Source organism: Phyllostomus discolor, chromosome 11 (assembly GCF_004126475.2).
Source record: "Phyllostomus discolor isolate MPI-MPIP mPhyDis1 chromosome 11, mPhyDis1.pri.v3, whole genome shotgun sequence".
NCBI lineage: Eukaryota > Metazoa > Chordata > Mammalia > Chiroptera > Phyllostomidae > Phyllostomus > Phyllostomus discolor.
Genome location: NC_040913.2, coordinates 63,696,891 through 63,718,782, shown reverse-complemented (window position 1 = coordinate 63,718,782; position 21,892 = coordinate 63,696,891). Strand labels below are relative to the sequence as shown.

General features: G+C 36.7%; 1 protein-coding gene across 4 annotated transcripts in view; it reads right to left on the bottom strand.

Moving 5' to 3' along the window:
* MYO16 (myosin XVI) overlaps nucleotides 1–21,892 on the bottom strand; it is a 595,311-nt gene that overhangs the window by 38,336 nt on the left and 535,083 nt on the right. For all 4 annotated transcript variants that reach the window (XM_036011451.1, XM_036011450.1, XM_036011452.1 and 1 more), the window contains one exon: nucleotides 9,372–9,530. In XM_036011451.1, coding sequence (XP_035867344.1) covers nucleotides 9,372–9,530 — 159 coding nt within the window. The remainder of the gene's footprint in view (nucleotides 1–9,371; nucleotides 9,531–21,892) is intronic.

Genomic DNA, 21,892 nt, shown 5'->3' with positions numbered 1-21,892 from the left:
CTTTTCTCTTACACCAATAGGTTCTCTAAAATTCTTGCTGGTTATACACAGTTTGTGAAGACTCGAGTGGAGAAACACAAAATTGGTACTCTGAACTTAAAGTTTTTGTCCCATTGTTTACCCTGAATATGCAATCAGGTAAATTTCTCCAAAATAGCAGACAGTGTCCCTTCCAAACAAGAACCTCTCAGGGACACCCTTTGAACTGGTGTCCCATGCCCTGTACATGCTTACCACTTTCTTTCTTATCTTATTTACTTACTTTACCTATCCTATCAAAGCAACCCATTCACAGCAAAAGGCATCGTGCAATACATTTTCTTAAATGAAAGGTGTTCCCTTCTTTCTTGTCTGAATTTGTTTTGAAAATCCCAGCCTTCATCATGAAATGTCCTTAACTATCCCAGCCCCTAAGAATCTCTTCTTATGTGGAGGCAATAGAGAACCATTATTTATGTGACTGATTTGACACTGTCACTAGCTGCCCCATTTTGTGATCTCTTTTGATATGCATTGTCAACATTTAATGTATTTCTCTCATTTTATGTATGTGCTCACAAAGAGCACACCTTGAGTTGCTTAGATTTCCTATTATTTCCCATACATAGCACAATGCCTGCATGCAATCGGTGCCAAATAAATAATTTGATTTGCTGATGTGTATCTGGCTTTCACTAGGCTTCCTCTTGCCATTCTGATCTTCAGCATTTCAATCGAGTCACTTTGAAATCTGACTTCTCAACCACAGTGGAGGAATAAATTTAATAAAATAAAATCCAAATTAGAAATTATTTAATATGACTTCAAAATATTTTTAACTAAAAGGAAGAGTGGAGCAGGGCTTTCTTAATGCCTAAGAAGCTTGCCTTCTTTGCAAAGCTACTTTCTGTTGCTCAAAATAAGTAGCTGTGTGATATTCCAGATTGTCAAGTGAAAGCTTGCTTCCTCTGGCAGTTAACCTTTGAGTCGGACAACAGTATGAGTTCCAAAGAATCTATAAATTTCCATAAACAAAGTGGTGTTTTAAAATGTATATATAAGTATATTTCATAGGTTCCAACCAGAGGCTCCTTTGTCAATTGTTTAGATCTACCATGAGGCATAGCTAATGAAAGCCATGCTTGATGTTCCCAGAGTCAGTGTGGCTTGGAACTACAATGGCACCAAGTTCAATATGGTGCTGAAGTCTATGCAAAGAATGCAGAGCTCCTGGTTCTGCAAATAGTCTCAACTAGGCCTTGCCTGTAGAAAGCCATTTATCATCACAGATAATTCTTGCTGTGCACTGAGGATAAACATAACACAAATACAAAGAGATAATCTTCCAATAATGATAAATGTAAAAATAAAATATAATAGCTGTATTCTTTGATTGTCATTTTTCCTGATGTCCAACAATAAAATGTACATTCGATGAGCAGCAAGAAAGAAAATCATAATGAGCATAAAATGTCTTAGCTGGAATTTTTTACATCTGTATTTCCCCACAAAATAGACATCTTTATATCCCCGCTAGTTTTTTTTTTTTGATATAACTAAAATGTTCTAACACTAAAAACTGTTCTCTAATCTAATGATAAATAGCCACAAGTCCAGGGAATAATTACGTATACAAAAGAGATCTAAGTCTGTGTTCACATCAGTAAAAGGATGGCAATTAAAGTAAGTGATAGCTATAATTACCCACACATAACTATATTTCAACAAATGAACAAACAGATAATTATTTCTGGGAAGCAGAGGTAGCATGCAGATACTGGCAGTCAAGAGAGAAATTGTTTCCTAGAAAAATAGCATTACTTCTGACTCAATTAGAACTTCAAGTTATTTTAAACATTTATTTCCATCTTGTGCCTTTATTTAGAAAGCACATTGACTGTATGTTGTGAATTATGAATCAGTACTAATAACAGCTTTAAGAACTATAATGATCATGAACATATCATGTGTTGCACACGTGTAATATTTGTTTAATTTCTACCATACTGTTGAGGAGAAATTTTATGACTCTATTCCCTGCATGGGACTTACTTGTTCATATGTAATATGCAACATTGTTTTAATCAGTGAATGCTTACTGAGTGCCTAAGTACCCAGGGCACTGCACTAGGTATTTTAATAATCATAGGAAGGCTTTCGGGACCAAGAAGTTCACGGTATTCACAAAGTAGATAAACTTAAATCAACTTAAATATGCCAAGTGGCTTTGAAAAATTAAAAATCCATTTGCAATAATTTACCTGTGTGTATATAACTCAAGATTTTCAAGTGGTATTTAGGCTTTATTTTAAAATTTTAATCCTATGTGCATCCTATGTTGACATTTAGAAGCCTGATATTTCTGGAGACACGATTTTATATTAATTCAAGGTATGTATTCCATAAAAATTTCCATTTTGGTCTAGAGCCATATTTGTTTTTCTGTGGACTTTTGGTTTTATTTTGATTTTTAGAGTAAGAACACAGGTGTTTTGTTCATTTGTTTTTTTGTATTTAGTTTTCTAGTACCATTTCCCAAGCCACGGATTTTACCTTTTGAATAAAAAAACAGACAAATTATATATTTTGATGAAAGGAGGTTTCTATTTTCTCTTTCTTTATGATAGTATATGCATCATCCAAGGTGAGGTAGGGAGAATGGAATGATGTGAAATTTTAGCAAAAGTAATGGGTATACAGTCATCTTTCTAAAATATTTGTTTATTCAGTTTTGATCACTCTATTATAAATTTCTCTTGTTTAATAGCTATCCTTAAAAAACCCAAAATTGCAAGTAAAAAGTAATTACTTATACTTATGATGTATATATAACTTTTTTGAAATATTCTATCACACACTTGATGCCTATTACTATTACTCATTTTCCAATTTTATTATTTTAAGAATATTCACTTTGAATATAATGGTATATACAATGTTGTTGCTATACTTACCAATCCACAAAGGGTTATCATCAGAGATTTCAGAAAGCAACTGTTTTGTTAAAGAAGATTGTATCTCAATATTTTTATCTGAACATGGAGATAAATCTGAACATCCTACATTAACATGGAAAATTTTACAAAATGCCTATTTTAATAATATTGGAGTAATACATCATAAACACTCAGTGTTATTTTAAGAGTGGAATATTGGGAAATAACTTTAATATCCAACAAATAGGGCTTTGTTATTTTAAATCATTATAGTCCTATATAATGGAATGCTATGCATCAAGTACCATTAATGGCTAGCTATAAATAATGCAGATCTATATTTTTGACATAAATTATATGATATTCTTAAGGGGAAAAACCAGATTATTAAAACTATATGTATGATATAACTCAAACTTTATCAAAACAAACCAAATACATTATGTAGACAAGTACATATATTCATATAAAAAATAAATTTGACACAGTGGAATACTAGACATATGTAAGGTATTTCTGAGTAATAGAATTAATGGTAGTTTTTATTCCTTACTCTTTTCTGTATTTTCCAAACTGTCACATAGAGCATGTGTAATTTTTATAACCTGCATAAAATTATAAATGCCATTTGAATAATAATATATATTTTAAGAAAACTGCTGAAAGTCAATAAAGAAAAAACATTAAGGAAGGCCAATACATTGGTATCCTGTGAGTTTATATCACTCTTTTCTGAAATTGTGTTTCTTCTTAGTGGTAATAAATTTTTGGTAACAGCAGGTCTTTTTACTAGATGCCTTTATTACTGGTCTAAAAATCCTTCTGTATCTTGTCAGTGTCATGGCTGCCCCGTACCCCATATTGCACCAAAAGTCTTCTTCTTGTGAGCCAAATAGCTATAATTATTATCTGCAACCTCTTTGGGGGTCTTTTCTCCCTCCCTACCCCTTTGTCTCTCTCTCAGTGTGTCTGTGATTAAAACCATCTCCCCTGCCCCCGACCAACGGAACATTCCCACATTACTCCAGAGACCTTAACACTAAGCTTGAACAAATCTTCCTCAACCACCTACCCACTGCCAGCCTACTCCCAAAGTGTGACTAGCTAATTGCCATGGCTACTTTTTATCCTATTCCATTTTCCCCTTCCTCCTTTGTAAATCAGCAATGAACATCTTTGGGTCTGCTCAGCTGAAAAACTACATTCCCAGCACTGACCTTGGGGGCAGCAAGAGTCAGAATTGTGAATATCTGAGGGCCATGAAGTTCCACAGGGGAAACTTCTCTCCCCCCACTTCTCTCTCTCTCTCTCTTTCTCTCCCCAAATAGTTTTAAATTGTGGAATTGTAACTACCATACAAGTCAAGCAATAGAACACTGTTAGCTATCCAGAAAAATGCCCATTATTCTCTTACCATATCACTATAGGCTCCTGCTGTCCTGGCAATCCCTATGTTCCTCATCCTTGCTAGTCAATTCTGTAATTCTATAGGCTATATAATAGTATCACAGTGTGGTTTTAATTTGCATTTCTCTAATTACCAGCAAGGTTTGACCCTATTAAAAATGTTTATTTAAGTGCTTATTCACATATCCTGTCCAATTTTCCAATGCTATCTTTTTTGTTTTTAATTTAAGTAAACTCTGAGTATGAACCTATATATAATATATTTAGATATATAAATTTTTTCTTTAAGGTTATCATTCTTTTATGTTCTTTTTAAGGAATCCTTTCTTTTCTGAGATAAAAACGATATTTTCCCACATTTTCATCTATATATTTTATTTTATATTTGACATTTAGATCTATAGTCTACCAGGAATTGTTTTGTGTGAATAGCAAGGAGCAAAGGTCAAATTTCATTTTTTTCTTCTTGCAGATAGTAGTTGATTATGCTTCCCCAGTGTCCTACAATGCCAAGTTTGTCATAAATTAAGTGGCTGTTTGTGAAAGCTGGAAGATTTGTTCCCTGCCCCCATCCTCCTAGTCTCTGGAAGAGTTTATGTACCACTGGACTTATTTAAACCTTAGAATTATGAGAGAACTTACCAGAAAAGCTATTTGGGCCTACAGTTTATCTTGTAGAAAAGTATTCAATTACAAATTAAATTAATTTAACATGCATATTATTATTTAGCTTTCCTATTTCTTCTCTCCATTTTGGTTGCTTGCATTTTTTCAAGGAATATATCTGTTCATCTAAATTTACAAATTGATTTTGGCAGAAATCTGTTCATAATGTACTCTTCTTAATTTTTGCTTCTGCAAGATCTGTGGTAGGTCCCCCTTTTTATCCTTAGTATGGACTATTTGTGTCTACTTTCTTTACTTATTTGTTGCCCTTGTAAGAGAATTATCAATTTATTAGTGTTTCAAAGAAATTTTTTTGAAAGAACCAACTTTTGGCTTTGTTGCTTGTTTTATATTTGAATAACTTATGTCTTTATCTTTATTACACTTTCATTTTCTTTATTTTTAAGTTGTTTTGTTTCTAACTTGTTCACATTTTTAGCACTGATTTTCAGCCTCTGTTCTTTTGCAATAATATGTCTAAAGCTATAAATTTCCATTGATTAAGAGGTTAGCAGCACCCCACAAATTCTGTTAAATTTCATTGTCAACAAAATTTCACTAGTTAAAATTTTGTGCCTGTGTGTGTAACAGAAATGTAAATTTTATTTACCAAATAGATGAGAATTGTTGGTTTAAAATATTTGCATGGGAAATCTTTTCCTTTTCTGTTTCTCTACATTAAAACTTTCAGTATCCTCATGTTTTACACGTTCTTTAGGAATTTTAGGCTTTAAAATACATTAATCAATTTATTTTTATGTGAACTTATACAAGATAAGAGTCTTTTAAAGTTTAATGGGATTCAATTAAATTTAACTGTTTTCCAAAATGCTTTTTTTATCTACTATCTAAGACCTTTCTATTTGTCTTATCTTTCAGATATTCCCTTTTTACTCCCCTTTTCCCCCAACTTTTAAGTTGATTGACTTTATTATTCTATTTTACTCTTTAAATTAGTTTGGGAATTATATACCCCACTAGTATTTTTTTGGTGGTTGCCTTTGAAATTATACCCTACTAGCTTGATTTATCAGTGTATAATATTAAATATTGTTCTTTTACCCTCTCCTGACCTCGCTAAATTGTTCTTCATTCCTCCTTGAATCTCTGAGCATTTTGGATCTGCCCATGTTTAATTCTTTCAGTTTTTTTTCTACAAATATCCTTATTCCCCTTCATTCTTATAGGAGTTTTTTATTGTTTATAAAATTCTAGATTGACACTTATTTTATTTGAGCATGTTAAATATGTTCTTTCATTGTCTTTGTACTTTAATTGCTGCTCCTTTAAAAGTAATTTGTCTTTTTCATTTCTGGCTGCCTTAAAGACTCATGCTTAGTCTTTCTTTTACCAGTGATATGCCTAGGAGTAGTTTCCTTTTTATTTATTCTACTCAGATGTTGCATATTTTCTTTAATATTTTCATCAAAGTCACATACAGACAGATTTACCCTTATTACATGCATACATCTGTGAATTTATAGGAACACATGCATTCCTGTTTGTCAATAGCACTGCATGCCCCTTTGTAGTTTACTGTGGTCTGAATGCTGGTATTCCCCAAACCCATGTTGAAATCCTAATCCCCAACGTGATGGTACGTGGAGGTGGGGACTTTGGGAGGACATCAGGTCATGAGGGCAGAGATCTCATGAACAGGATTAGTGCTCTTATCAAAGGGTCCTCATAGGGCTCCCATGCCCCTTCTGCCATGTGAGGATATAGACATGGACAGTCAGCAGTCTGTAACCTGGAAGAGGGCCCTCCCAGGAGCCTGACTGTGCTGGCACACTGTTCTTGGACTTCTAGCCTCCAGAAATGGAGCAATAAATTTGTGAGGTTTACCAGTCACCCTGTCTATGGCATTTTGTTACAGCAGCCTGAAGTGACTAAGACAGTGCATCCTCTGCACCTTGCACTATACCTAGCCTCTGGCAAACACCCATGCTTTCTGTTCTAGAACTTTAAGTTTTCCAAATGTTATATAAATGGAATCACACTTATCATCTTTTAATTCTAGGTTTTTTCCCTTAGTGCAATACATCTGAGATTCATCCATTTTGTCATGTATAATAGTTCATGGTTTTTTATTACAGAGTTTTTCCATTTGCTGCTGGTCGGCCTGAATAAAGGCTGTTAATGGGGCCAGCTCTAATCACTGACACTCATGTAATTGTCTTGCATCAGTGGACTAAATATATAACTTGCTTTTAAGAAACAGAATGTGGCAGAAGTGCTAGATGTCTCCTCCCCAAACAGGCTGTATAAAGACTGTGACTTCTATCATGAGTGTTTATTCTTACTGTCTTGTGGATTGCTTGCTCTGGGGGAAGCCAGCTGCCCTGTTGTGAGGCTACCTTTATGGAGAAGCCTATGTGAGTGAGCTGGGAAGTGGATCTTCTGAGGCCTGTCAAGAGCCATGTAAGTAATCTTGTAAGTAGACCATTTATCAATCAAGCATCAAGACGACTATAGTTTTGGTTGAGAAGTGATGGCTGCCTCACAAGAGACCTCGTGCTGAAGGCATTCAGCTTAGCCACATCCCGATTCCTGACCCAAAGAAACTGCAAAATAATAGCTGTTCATTGCATTTAGTCTCTAAGTTCAGGGTGGAGGGGTATTTTTACACAGCAATAAATAGCCAGCTGACAGAAGCCAGTCACCAGCTAAAGAACACTTTATTACCAGTGTTAGGTGATTATGAATAAAGGCACCATAAGCATTTGCATACATGTGTTTGTGTGGACTTGTTTTCATTTCTCTTGAGTAAATACCCAGGAATGGGATTGGTGGGTCATATGAAAAGTGTACATTGAACTTTATAGGAAACTGCCAGTTCAAATCGGTTTTTTGATGCTTCATCAGCATCAGAAATTCTCTAACATTTCTCTCCAAATCTTTTCTCTTGACCTTGTAACTTCTCTTCTTTCCCTAGGATTCCAATAATCCTTCTCCCTGACTGTATCCTTTATGCCTCTAAGCCATTTTCTGGAATTTCCATTCTTCTCTTTTGCTTCTTTGTGTTTCATTGTGGATATTTTCTGATTTATCTTTTACTTCCCCGGGTTTTTACTTTTAAATTACTGTGTCTAATTAACTTTAAACTTATCCTCCATTGTACTTAATTTTATGACAGTATTTTTTAATTTCAGAATTTCCACTTGACAGGTTTTTACAGTTTCCCAGTTCTGCTGAGATTCTCAATCATTTATCTCACTGGGCATAGTAAACATACTTATCCTAAAGTACAGTATGTGCTTTTGAACTCTGATCTTTTGAGCACACATGGATATACTGCAATTGACTGCTATTTCTGCTTATAATTTTTCAGCTTATTTTGTGCACGCTTCTTGACTATGTATTGAATTGAAGTGTAGGATGGCATAATTGGGATATATTTATATATGTATATATTAACATATACATATATATATATGCACACACATACATATCTATTTGTTTGTTTATTTTTCTCCCAGGTACCTGTGTATCATATCAATTGCTAAAGCTCTATTGAGATGATTCACAGATGAGCTGTGGTTCCTGATTCTGATTAATATATGGCCTCTAGAATGAACACTTTAAGGCCCCACCCCATGACATTGGAACACTCTGGACTCAGTCTGTCCCCATAATCCTAGGAGACAGTCAGAAGTGTAGCCTAGGCTTCTCTGGTCTCAGTGAGTGCCTACACATCCCTTGGAGAAAAGCCTAGAATACATGGGGTTCTTTGCTTGGCCTCCGTTGCATTACATACCTATTTTTTCAGTCCCTCCCCAGTGTCACTGTCTTTGCACTGTGTTAGTATTGTCTAGTGCTTTGAGTAAAAAAAAATGTGTTTTGTTCAGCTCTTTTGGGATGTTCTCAGGAAAGGGTTGGTCTACATCTTTGCATCAGCCATTGCTAGAAGACCTGGGCTTCTTTTATGTGTGAGAAAAATAAGTTACTTGTTTATGGTACTATTAGACAACTTTGGATTCACATGGTCAAGCCAATTTCTAAATGATATATTGATACAGTTGAATTAAATATTATATTTAAAGTCAGTTTGACATTTACCATGCCCTCAATATTATTTTCCTTTATATTATTTAGGTATGAGAAGAAAAAGATTAGCACCCCTCTCCTTCTGCTCAGTTTAAGTCTCATTTTATACTATTTCTCATAGACCAGGTACTCCATAAGTATCTCTGAAAAGTCACCTAATACTGCATACAATTTTAATTCTTTAATTTAACCTACCCTACAGTGAAGCTTCATAGTTCATATTCAGCTTTCCAGTTTTTCAGCCTACTTCATTTTTATGTTTTAAATAAATTCTCCCTAAGAAGTTGATACAACTTAAAACTTATCTGTTTACTTCTGAGTTTGAAAAGTGCTTACCATTTGAGATGGAATTTCCATTTTCAGTAGTGAGAGCACTGGAGAGTGGATTAGATGACTGAACTCCATGGCTATTCGCATTTCTGTCTTGAGTCTCTGACACAATCTCTGATGTACCGGAGTCATCTCGGCTAGTTAGGTTCATGTTAGTTTCAAAACCTAAAATAAATTTTAGAAAAAAAGTATTCTTTTTTTTTGCTGCAATATACTGAATAAGTTAAATAAAATGTTGAAAGGGAATAATACAATTTATCAAATCAAACATTAATTACATTTAAAAATAACTTAGTAACAATATTAATCAAATTATGGCCTACACAATATTCAACTGCTAAACATGTGGTCTATAAAATATTCAACAAGCATTGTTAAACTGAGTAGTGAAAATAAATTTGGTAATTTCTTATTTTCAAACATCCATATAGAGAACTTTTGATGTCATAGGTCAAATAACTTGTCATTATAGCATTGTCTACTTCCTAATAGTATGGCAATAGTTATGTTTGAGAAGTTTTCTGAATTACTAAACTAAGTGGAGCTGAAATAATCTTACAGTTTGGGAATAAAATAAGAAATATATTTTTGACATTATTATAAAATGTGTTTTAACCATTAATGAATACTAAACTTTAGACCCTTACCTCTGTATTCTATACCCTAATAAAATTACCTAAATGTTTACTGCATGCACCAAATGGAGTGCTCTGAGATGTGCAAACACAGAAATCATTGTCCAAATTAGTTTGAAAAGTCAAAAGGGATTTTTCAAAATATGATTATTATTTTTTCAAAATTAATAATAAAGTAAAATACAACATATTCTAAGGTTTGGAACAATATCTAGCTGAGGTAGACTTTTACATAATAACAATATTATCCTCAGGCAGGATCCACAAGTGAGAGTGTGCAAATCAAGCACAATTGTCATCATGGTGTCACACTGGCTCTCTCCCTCACCAAGTCAGGCTCCCTTTCTCAGACTGGCCAGGCATACATGGGATTGGCTCTTGCTTCTCCAGGGGCTTCAGAAAAGTCCCAACTTACTGGGAGATTTTTATTCAATATCAAAGATATGAATGCTATTTCTGCTCTTGTCTGTTGGTGCATGGTAAATTCTGGCTGTCTTTAGTTGGGCTGTTTGAAGTTTTAGGCTAACAAATTATTCAAAAAGGATAATAAGCATAATTTGTTTCTTGCACTTTACAAGGGGAAGAACAGTTTATCTGCCATGATCCCCATAACATGGACTTCAATAGATAGAGAGGTTATCTCCATATTCCTGTAAGGGGAATTATGCTCACCCAGGGTCATGTAGCTGGAAAGAGGTAGAACAGAATTTTAACCTATGTATTCTGATCATCACTCAGTTTTTATTTTTCACTATAAGACAAATTAGACTATGTCATTTTGTGTCATTTCAATGAATTGCAGTTTAAATTCTAAGATAGGAAGAGGAAAGATAAGGGGAGGGGTGGGAGGAAAGAAGAAAGGAAGGAGAGGCAGGTCAGGCAGCAGCTCTCTAGAGCTTGGCTCCCAAGGCTGGGCTTGACATGATCCTTTATAACTCTTCCTCTTGGACATTCTTTCCTTTTTCCCTTGAGACATTTAAGTAGCACTACAGGCCATGGACATTTTCCCAGTTGCTCCATATTTCAGTCTTTGGTCTATTCCATTTAGCATTTCCTCTGTCTAGAAAGTGCTCTCCACTAACTACCCTGCTTCTTCCTACCCACCAGAGAGCATCATATTCAGATCACCCACAGTGCAGTGACCACTCATTTACAAGTAAGTAATGTGCAGCACAAAGAAGGGCCCAATCTGCCCAAAAAAGGAAGGTATTCTAAGGTTTAAAGTAGAGAATGCTATACAGAATGAAGGCAAAATGAACAGTGTTTTGAAAATCAAGCAGAAGAGTTTATATTTCAATGATCCAAGTAAGCCACTATAGCTCCTTACTCCTTGCACTTTAAAAAATAAGCAAAAGGCTTTGATCAAGTCAATGTGTATAAGAACAGTGATGACTATGAGATCATGTGATCTTAGCTCTTGACAATGTGCAATTACCAAACAGGCTGTAACTGAAAGAATATCTATTCAATTTGGTCAACTCTATCCTCCTCCCACCACTTTTTTTTTGTCTTTGCAAAGTTAGTAAATCAGGTTTTGTTTAAAAGATGTCTCAAGACACAAGACACAGACATGCACCAACTTTTATTTGTCTTTAAACTGTTTTTTTTAAAGTTCTGTAATTTAGTTGTTTATTATTGAGTGCCTGCTAAGTGCCTGACACCCTTCAGGTGCTGGAGATACAATAATGAATATCACAGACAGGCAGCTTGAAGCTTACTGCCCAGTTTGACAACAGACAAAGAAGCAAATAAACAAGTAGATAATTAAAAGTGGTGGATTCCTGGCTGGGTATAAAACTTAATGGAAAGTGATGGTGGGGGAGCAGCCAACATTTTTCAGGCAGCATGGCTCAGCAAAACACATCTAGGAAGTCACAGTTAGGCTCATTGTAAAAGGAGGAAAAGAAGCGTATGTGTAAACAGACAAACTCCTACATGTGTGAAGACACCAAGCAGGAAAGATCTCACCTTTTTCACAGAATCAGGTAGTAGGATCTTATTGAGTTGGGCACCTGGAAGCAAAGGGTGTGTGAGAAATGGGGCAGGCACATCACCCAGGGCTAGGGAGGCCATCTCAGGCAGAAGTTTAGCTTTTGTTCTCAGTGCAATGGGAGGTCACAACAAAAGGGTGTGAAGCAGGAAGAACCTCCCTGGGTAAATGGGGCAGTCCTCTTCTATCTGGAGGTACAAGACTCAATTCTCTGAGACATTGTGTCTTGGTACAAATATTTGATGCTAGCTTTCCTCACAACTGAGTTCTGTCTCATTAACAATTGATATATTTAAATCATAGTCAAAACCTCCATTTTTGTTACTAAAGTTAAAAAAAAATCTTCATATTTCTGATCAGTAGGTGAAATTGTAGCCAAAAAATATGTTTAAATTTGTCACAATAGGCTGTGACTTTTACATTATCTACTAAGATTTTCTTTCTATTTTTATATTAAAAGCGTATGTCTACTGGAGGATGGCTCTGGATTGGAATAAGAAAATAAGTCTTTCTTAATGTAAGACAAGAATTAATGGCCAACCAAATGATTATTATTCACATTGCTTATATAATAATTACCATCCCTGCTAGATGTGATACTTGAGTTAGCTCTTATTTTCTTAACAATTCTGAAGAGTTGTCACTGTCATGCCTATTTTCAAGATGAGGTCACTGAGGCTTGGGGAGGTTAATCTACATGTAGACATTTCACAATTAGTTGTTGCAAATGGATTCAGACTAAGGCATGCAGGACTCCACCACCCACCCACATTCGTTCCTGTGGTTGGCCCCTTATGAAAAGTCTTCCCTCCTTATTTCATTTGCTGGTATAAAAGGATAAGGCCACTTCTTTTCTGTGGTTTTAGCACCCATGCCTCAGTGGTAACTGAGGAATCAGGAACTATAGGTTGAAAAATTGTACTTTGTCCACTGAAATAGAGTTGCAAAATCAATGTAGGTGTCCTCACTTTGGGATTATCCTTATTCATTAATACTGACTGGGGCATTCTTAGCATAGTAAATTCTGTGTCAACCTTTGCTCATAAACACCCGTACTCCAAGTTACTGCACATAAAATCACATAAAATTATCTGTGCCCAAGTGTGTTAATATTTTGATTCAGCCACAATGAGGGTCAAATACAGAAATTCTCAATAATTTTATTTTTTTCATAAAGTGTCAGTGTAGTACACAGTGGTTGAAATGTTCCTTGTCAAAAGTATACCCATTACCCTGTACTTTTAAGCACTGAAGAAGTCACAACAATGACAAATCAAGAAGACATTGGCATTAAGTCTGAAGAAGCCTTAGTTACAAAAGTGCATGTACAAAATGCATGTTTATGGTGAATTTTCAAAGGAATAATGCGAAACAAGCAAAGTCTTCAAGTTTCCTCATGCCTCCAAGTAGTGGCCACCAGGGTTTTGAGGGTGAAAAAAAAGTCAGTCACTCTAAGAGGAAATATTCGAGATTCTCAAAGAATAACACGTAGAGAAATAAGAACTGTAAAATACTGTATAATGATTTAAGGTATATCTGAGTCATTCCTCTATCTCTGTATCTTGTAAAATCGGTGGTTTGTGTAGTTTAGTGACATCCTTTGGTCAAGTGCATTGTAACACTGGCTGATTTATATACCTATGGTGGTTTCTTTTAACCTGTAAGTAGGATTTCCCTGTGACCCTGCCTAGTGCTGTTTTACAGGTATGGGAGAAATGAATCATACTGGCATCTGACTCAAAAAATAAAAAAAGAAGAAGTCTTGCCCTTACATTAGGATATGCTTATTAATTACAAGTATGCAAACAAGGCACATTTAAGTTGAATCTTTCTGCTGAAAGGGTTCTAGCAAATCTCTAAATGTAAATACAAATCCCTGTGTTAGTTTTTATATAACTAACAAAATAGTTATATAGTTTTTATATAACTAACAAAATAGTTATATAGTTTTTATGTAACTATACAAAAAATGAGTTGTCCTGCTTTAGTTTTTATATAACTAAAATATCATGCTGGGTGGGTGAAACTGTGGTTTTCTATAGGAGGTGATATCGCCACCCCACCCTCCCCCTACTCTCCCACCCCTGAGCAACATTTGGCAATGTCTGTAGATGCTTTTGGTTGTCATGGTGGGGGAAGGAGATTCTACTGGCACCTAGTGGGTAGACAAGAGGGAGGCTACAAAACACCCTATGATGTATAGAACAGCCCCCCACAAAGAAGAAATATCCCTCCCAGAATGTCAATAGTGCAGAGGATGAGAAAGCCTGTTATAAAGTCTCAGTCAGACCACACCATTTCCCCACTTAAGTCTCTCCACTGGTTTCTTATTTTCATTGGATTAGGATCCAAAGGTCTTCTGAAGCTGAGAGACTCTCCATAACCTGATTCCTTATTCCCACATACCCCATTTGCAACATGCCACCCCTGCATCGCTCACTCAGCTTCTTTCTCTCCCCAAGGGAGCCTGAAGTTTCTGCCCAAACCTTCCCTGAGCAGAAGGGCCTTCCAAATCACCTTCTAGAAAATGCCCCAGGTCATCTCTCTCCCTGCCCCAGGTCAACTTCTGTTCCTACTCTTCACTTTAGTTTTTCCACATAGTCCTTCTCACTGTGTGGCATATTAAACTTCATTTTTTTTCCTGTATTCTCCTTCTGGAATGAGATCAAGAAGAAAAGACACAATGAAAACTGCACCTCTCTCTTGGGAATTTAGGAATGAATAATCTGGATGATCATTGCAGGATTCTTGTCCTACTCAGCTGAGTTAATGTCTGTGGTTGTGTGTGTGTGTGTGTGTGTGTGTGTGTATTAAAACCTTTGATGCATAATAGGTCAATGTGTGTGGAAGGGACATCCAGGGTACATTCTAGTGGGTGTCTTTTCTCAGGCTTCTGGGGAAAAAATGGTGATTGCCGTCATGGTCCCTGCTATGCAAATACTAAGGTAGCAGAAGACCAGGGACTGGAATGAAAGCTGTGCAAAATGTTACAGGAATCCATAGTGCAGAGGGGATGTAACAGCCAGGTGAGCCTTTGGGGTGTGGGCAGGAGGTAAAAACACTGCATTTTGAAGCATGGGCAGAATGTGGAGAGGAGGAGAGGAAAGGAAGCAAAAAAATGTAAAGCAAGAGAGTCAGAACTGATAGTGCTCAGGAGAAAGAGGCTGGCTCTGACCCAACTCTGCCCTGGGAAGTGGGAGCTTATGTGGTATCATACAACTGGGCTCCAGCAAGCATTTTGAGTAAGGGGTAACATGAAAAAGACTATTTTTTAATCCTCACCCAAGGACATGTTTATGTTGATTTGAGAGAGAGAGGAAGGGAGAAAGAGAGGTGGGGAGGGAAGGAGAGAGGGAAGAAAGAAGAGAGAGAGAGAGAGAGAGAGAGAGAAATATCAATGTAAAAGAGAAACATCCATTGGTTGACTCCTGTGCACTGTACCTGCCCCAACCTGGGATCAAGCCTGAAACCTAGGTACGAGGTGCCCTGACTGGGGATCCAACTTTCAACCTTTTGGTGTGCAGACTATGCTCCAACCAACTGAGCCACCTAGCCATGGCAAAGACTATTTTGCAAATGCTGTTAATCTACCAAAAATATATATAGATATATAGATATATAGATATAGCTGGATTAGCTTCAAGGAGAGCTTAGAAACAGAAAAGCAGAGAGAATTTAGAGAGAGGTAGTGTCAGAAGGACTGAGAAGTCAGGGAGTAGGCCAAGTTAATGATGTTTTTGAGTTGAGGGACAGGGAGTAAGTCAAGACCAGCCAGATGCCCAAATATGGGGATGAGTTTGGGGCTGTGTATGTTGATTTTGAAGTGACAGCCACATACCCAAGAGTTAAACTATGTGGCAGTTATTTGAATAAGGGCATTTATTAGGACAGAGGAGAAAATGTCTAGGAGAGACTTGGGAATCTCAGTAGGGAGGACTTCTTCCAGGAAGAGCCATATTCCTATGAGTAAGGAGGCAGAAGGTGACACACATGTGATAGTGGATACAAACAGGCAGGTGCAGGCTTGGGGCGGGGTGGAGGGGGTTGGCAGAGGGGGGATGGCAGAAGCAAAGGGCTTTGCAAAGCCAAAGGGAGGTGGACAGTACCAAATGTCACAGAAAGGTCAAGGACAACGAGAAAGGAATGAGCAATATAGTGTTTCTTTAAGAAGAAAGCTTAAAAACATTGCTCTCTTAGTTACCTTAACTTGAGATAATTTTAGAATGTATTTTGGAAACTTATAAGATAGGATACAGGTTTCAGTAATGCAGGAGAAAAACAAACTATAGTTGTTCGACTGATTTAAAATACTGTGAGTGCAATGTGAGGCATAAAAATTGTGAAAATACATTTTAAACTCATTACTCATGCTGGCTCTAATTCATTCTGCAACTCTATAGGAAAATTCCTCTTCAGAAAGGCTATTGCACAGAGAGCGTGCTTGTTTTTTCCTATTTGCCATTAAGGAAAAGCACAGACATGCACAGAAGTGGCTGGCATGGCCCTGCTGCTTCTCAAGTTCTCATTTCTAAAATTTAGGAGTATAGCTAGCCTATACTTACTGAAATGCATAGATGGTATGTAATTAAATTTGGATAGGATCACTTAGACCTCGAAACTGGACCATTTGTGTTCAACCAAATTTTGTTCATGATACAATGAACAGTCAATGCATTTTACATCTCTGATTTTTCTAAAATCTTTTATTAATGTACATGAGTAAGAAATACAAATAAGGAATATGGCATTCTGCTGTAATAAGCTTCTAGAAAGTGAACTAAACCCCAAATATCTGGCATATTGCCTCAGAGAAAGATAAATATCAAGTGTAAGAATTCACATAGGCACAGGGCTGATCCTAAAGTCAAATAAGAAGAGATTTCACATGTGGAGTTGTGTAACAACATACAAGGTATGAGTAAAGGGGTGTATTATTCAAGAGATGTGTACGTTTACCAAAGGTACACAATGATTTTGTGTGTGTTTTGTCTAGCACAAGTCTAACTGACCTGGTGAATCCAACTTTATCATCCCTTTGCTAATAGTTGTTTGAAATGTATCAACAGAGGGCTTCAGTGTCTGAGAGCAACACAGAACTGGGAACAGAGCAAACATTTCCATGAGTTCACTCTGATGACACAGCAGTGCTCCACAATACAGTTATATTTCTATAAGAACTTTATCAGTTAAGAAACAAAATATCTAACACTGCAACAGTTGGAAAGGATGGAGAAAACAATTGTCCCACGTGCTACAGACCTTAAAAGGCTAGAGCTGCCCCCCAGCATTCCTTGCTTCTTTTTTAATAACCCCTTATGAAACCTCCACTCTTTGGTAGATCAAAATTCCTCTTGAGCTTGTGTCTTAGGCATTCTTCTGTGGCAGAAAGTGCCACAAACACTTATCCTCTGGGTTAAGTAGGGTAGAATGGAAGTGCTTCCTTGTCCCCTCCTCTTAGCTCCTGCTACCCACTCCCCTGCCAAGTCTAAGGAGAGGATTTGCACTAGAAAACACCAACTAAAGCAGGAAATAGAGTGATATCTTCAACAACATATGCGCTGAGCTGGGGAAGAATGTATTGATAGTAAAGCTAAAAAATGACTGTCAGTATAAATAAGGCTTTCAGGGCCCAAAAATGCACAGAAAATTATGTTGTGCCAATTTTCTTTCAAATTTAACTAACTGGATCCTTTTGTGCCTGTCTATTCTGTCCCTGCCATAATGGAGGAAAAAAACAAAACAAAAAACACATCAATTTTTTTCCTTTCCCTGTTCTTGGGGAGCTTGCCTTTCCTATAATTAGCTGAATATGTAACACCTAAACACCAAGCTGGCCTTGCCAGGAGACCCATTCCTCATGTATAATTTCATAGGTCATGTGGTTATTTATATTCCTGTTATTTTTGCATTTCCTAAATGCCAGGTGGTAACGTAAATCCAGGAGTCCTAAAACGCAACTCCTGCTGAGCAGCACTGTTGGTCTCAGCAGCATGTGCTTTTGGTACATGGCTCCCCCTTACTTTCTCCAGAAAGCAAAGGTGGAGAAAATAATATGCCTGCTTTTTTATCAGGAGCATTTAGTAATTGTGATACTTGCATGGTGTCATATGGACGGTATGCTAGTGACACCCATCATCTGAAAATACCAACACAGGGAAGCCCTCATGAACACTTCTTACCAGTTCACACATTCTTTCTAAGGTAAACAACCAATGCTCCCCTTATAACAAAAGAGTATTTATGTATGTATTTATTTTAATGAGAATTCTATTAACTCTATTTTTTCTGTTGGTATTTAACCACTTGCATATATAGCTATGAATAGAGCCCTTCTTGGATTTTTAGTAGATAAATTGCTGTAAGTATAATCACTGCAGTCCTTTAGAAAAATATCATCTACAGTTGCTCCATTTCAGAGACATTAGCTTGTGTTCCAGTTGTAATATGACATTCTAGTGCCTTCTGGCCCTCTCCTATCTCCACCACATAAACCTCAGCACAATGAGAGTTTTGGATGAATCACTTAACGTCTCATATGAGACAATAAATCTAATTGTTAGCATGAATCTCACTAATACATTTGCAGCAGATCAGAGAGAACCAGTAAAACCAACAAAAGTTAAAAAACAAAAAGCAGTGGTGTATGTAGAGTCATTTCAAAATTCTTGTCAGAACTAATTACAAAATTTACCCACCTAAAATATTTAATAACCAAAGGGCACAGGCCAGGGCCCATTGGAACAGATAGAAGCCATATACCTTAAGCCTTTTGCCAAGCCAATATTTAACTGAGAAAAAACTGGGCAGGTCTGGGGTGAATGCACCCAAGATGATGGGGTGGGTAATGGGAAATTTGCAAGGCTCAGTACAACGAGCATTTCCAACTGGCACAAAGATATTTCAATATTTTAGCAATAGTATGGTGGTAACCCTGCACGTCTGTAGAACAACCTCACCTGCCCACACTGGCTGACTACCAGCCAGCATCTCTGAGGCCTCACCTAATAAAATAACTATATCTATGAAGACTTAAATTTTTGTCAAAAGTCTTAAGCTTCCTGTACTGTTTCTTTGATAGCCCCTATGAGTTTACCCTTTTCTAGAGGTAGACTGGTTGGCATTACTCAATCGTTGTGCCTCTAAATCATATGCACGTTGGACTGAATTGTCCTTGAGCTATTGTAGTGACATATCAGAATAGATGTCAGTTACTTGGAAAGGCTGAACAGCAGGGACAGTGCGGGCAGGGATAACCCTGTGTCTCCATTGGATTCTCAGTTCACTGCAGAAAGAAACCACCAAATGGCCAGGCCAGCAGTAGGGTTCCCCTTTTCATATGCCCCACAATGAATCATTTCTCATTAATCACTTCTAAAGTTAACATGTTTACAGGTGAATGAATATTAAAAATCCTTCACATACCCTGATGTAGTTATTCCAAAACATAACATGATTATGTCATCATGCCTTTGAATTAATCATAGTGCAGAATGGAGCACACACCAGCTTCTAGCATGAAGGAGGGGTCCTCATGTTCTGGTATTTTCTCTCCTGTTGCTTTAGTCCCTCTCCTTCCATCCCTCCATAAATCCTACCTTCTAGACTAATGTTTCAAATAGTATATTTATGGTGTGGGAAATCAATTTAGTTGATCACCATAAGCATTTAAAACTGAAAGAGAGTAGAAAGAATTGAATAAAAATGCAGCAGTTCATAAGCATCGAGAGTAAGTACCATTTTGTGAATTCAAAATAATATCTTCACATAAAAACTTTCTCACTGCCTAGATACATTGGATTTCTCATATTTCCCTGTTGTGAGCTGCTTATGAGCATACCCCACATTTATTTTTAAAGTCCATACAACTTAGTATAATTCCAGGCACAAAATAGATTATTACTGCATTTTTGAATAAATGAGTAAATAAATAAATCTTGCTCTTGTTATTTAATGATTTTTCCAAACCTCTTTGAAAATTTGAGGCAAATAGCAAACAGCAACACAAAATATTCTTGCTAGCTTCATCATTTTGCCTGAGGTTAACCTCTGAGACTTTAAACACTGAAAAAAACAAAACAAAACTGCATGTCTTGGGGCCATGTCATAGGATTGATTTTATTATCTAAAAAAATGGAATATTTTTCTAAAATCGTTACAGAAGGTTCCAAGTATGTATTCAATCCCCACAGCAATGAAAGTGCTCTCTGATGAGCAGCTAGACCATATCACTGGGTTTCCTAATGATCATCAGATTAAAAAGGCATTTTTATGATTCCCTCATCACCATACATAAAGCATAGTGCCTCTGCCCTGTGTCACTATCCCAGCCTCTGTAAATTAGACATGATTTCAAGTCTGAGTAAGTGAATGAAGAACAGCACCCCCACACCCCCCACCACATAGCTGCAACTATGCTAGTGAAATTAATGCTGACAATTAGAGCTTTACTGTCTTGAATGACACGTAAGTGATTCAATTAAATCTCTCATTGTGCTTAGGTTTATGTGATGGGGATAAGGGAGGCCCAGAAGACATGAGAGCAGCCTGTTACAAGTAGAGCATAAACTAATGTCCCTGAGATGGACCAATTTAGATTATATTTTTCTTAAGGACTACAATGGTTATTCATAAAGCAATTTATCTGCTAAAAATCCATTAGGGACACTATTATTAACTATATATAGAAATGGTTAAATACCAACAGAGAAAATAGAGTTAATATAATTCTCATGAAAATAAAATAAATAAATACTATTTTGTCTATAAGATATGCTGCTGGGTATTGGTTCCTTTCCTAACAAAGGATGTGTGAAATGGTAGAAATATTATGGGGGCTACCTTACATTTTTAAGTATATTTTATTGATTATGCTATTACAGTTGTCCTATTATTATCTCCCATTTATCCCCCTCCACCCTGCATCTCCCTCCCACCAGAATTCCCCCCACTTAGTTCATGTCCATGGGTCATGCATATAAGTTCTTTGGGTTCTTCACTTCCTATACTATTCTTAACCTCCTTCTGTTTATTTTGTACCTACAATTTATGCTACTTATTCTCTGTACTTTTCCCCCACTCTCCCCCTCCCACTTATAACCCTCCATATGATCTCCATTTCTGTGATCCTGTTCCTGTTCTAGTTGTTTGCTTAGTTTGTTTTTGTTTTATTAGGTTCAGCTGTTGATAGTTGTGAGTTTGTTGTCATTTTACTCTTCATAGTTTTGATCTCCTTCTTTCTCTTAGATAAGTCCCTTTAGAATTTCATATAATAAGGGCTTGGAGATGGTGAACTCCTTTAGGAACAACTGGAGAGCAAGACAGACAACACAACCCAGGGCTCCAACATGGGGAACTAAAGCCTCAAAACCTCTGGCTTTAAAAACCTTTGGGGGCTGTGGCAGTAGGAGAAACTCCCAGCCTCACAGGAGAGTTTGCTGGAAAGACCCACAGGACCCTAGAATGTACACAAACCCACCAATCCAGGAATAAGCACCAGAAAGGCTCAATTTGCTTGTGGGTAGCAGGGGAAATGACTGAGAGTGGCATTGTTCCCTCTCTGACGTCTCCCCTACAAACAGTACCACAATGCAGCAAAGTATTTGCCCCACCCTGGCAAATACCTAAGGCTCTGCCCCTTACGATGTAACAGGTGTGCTGAGACAAATAAATATGGCCCAAATGAAAGAACAGATCAAAACTCCAGAAGAAGAACTAAGCAATGGGGAGATATCTACCCTACCCCAGATGCAGAGTTCAAAACACTGGTAATCAGGATGCTAACAGACTTGATTGAATATAGTTGCAAAATAGAGGGAAAATTTTAAGGGTATGCAAAGTGAAATAAAGAAAAATGTACAGGAAACCAAGAGTAAAGGGAGGGAAACCAGGACTGAAATCAATGA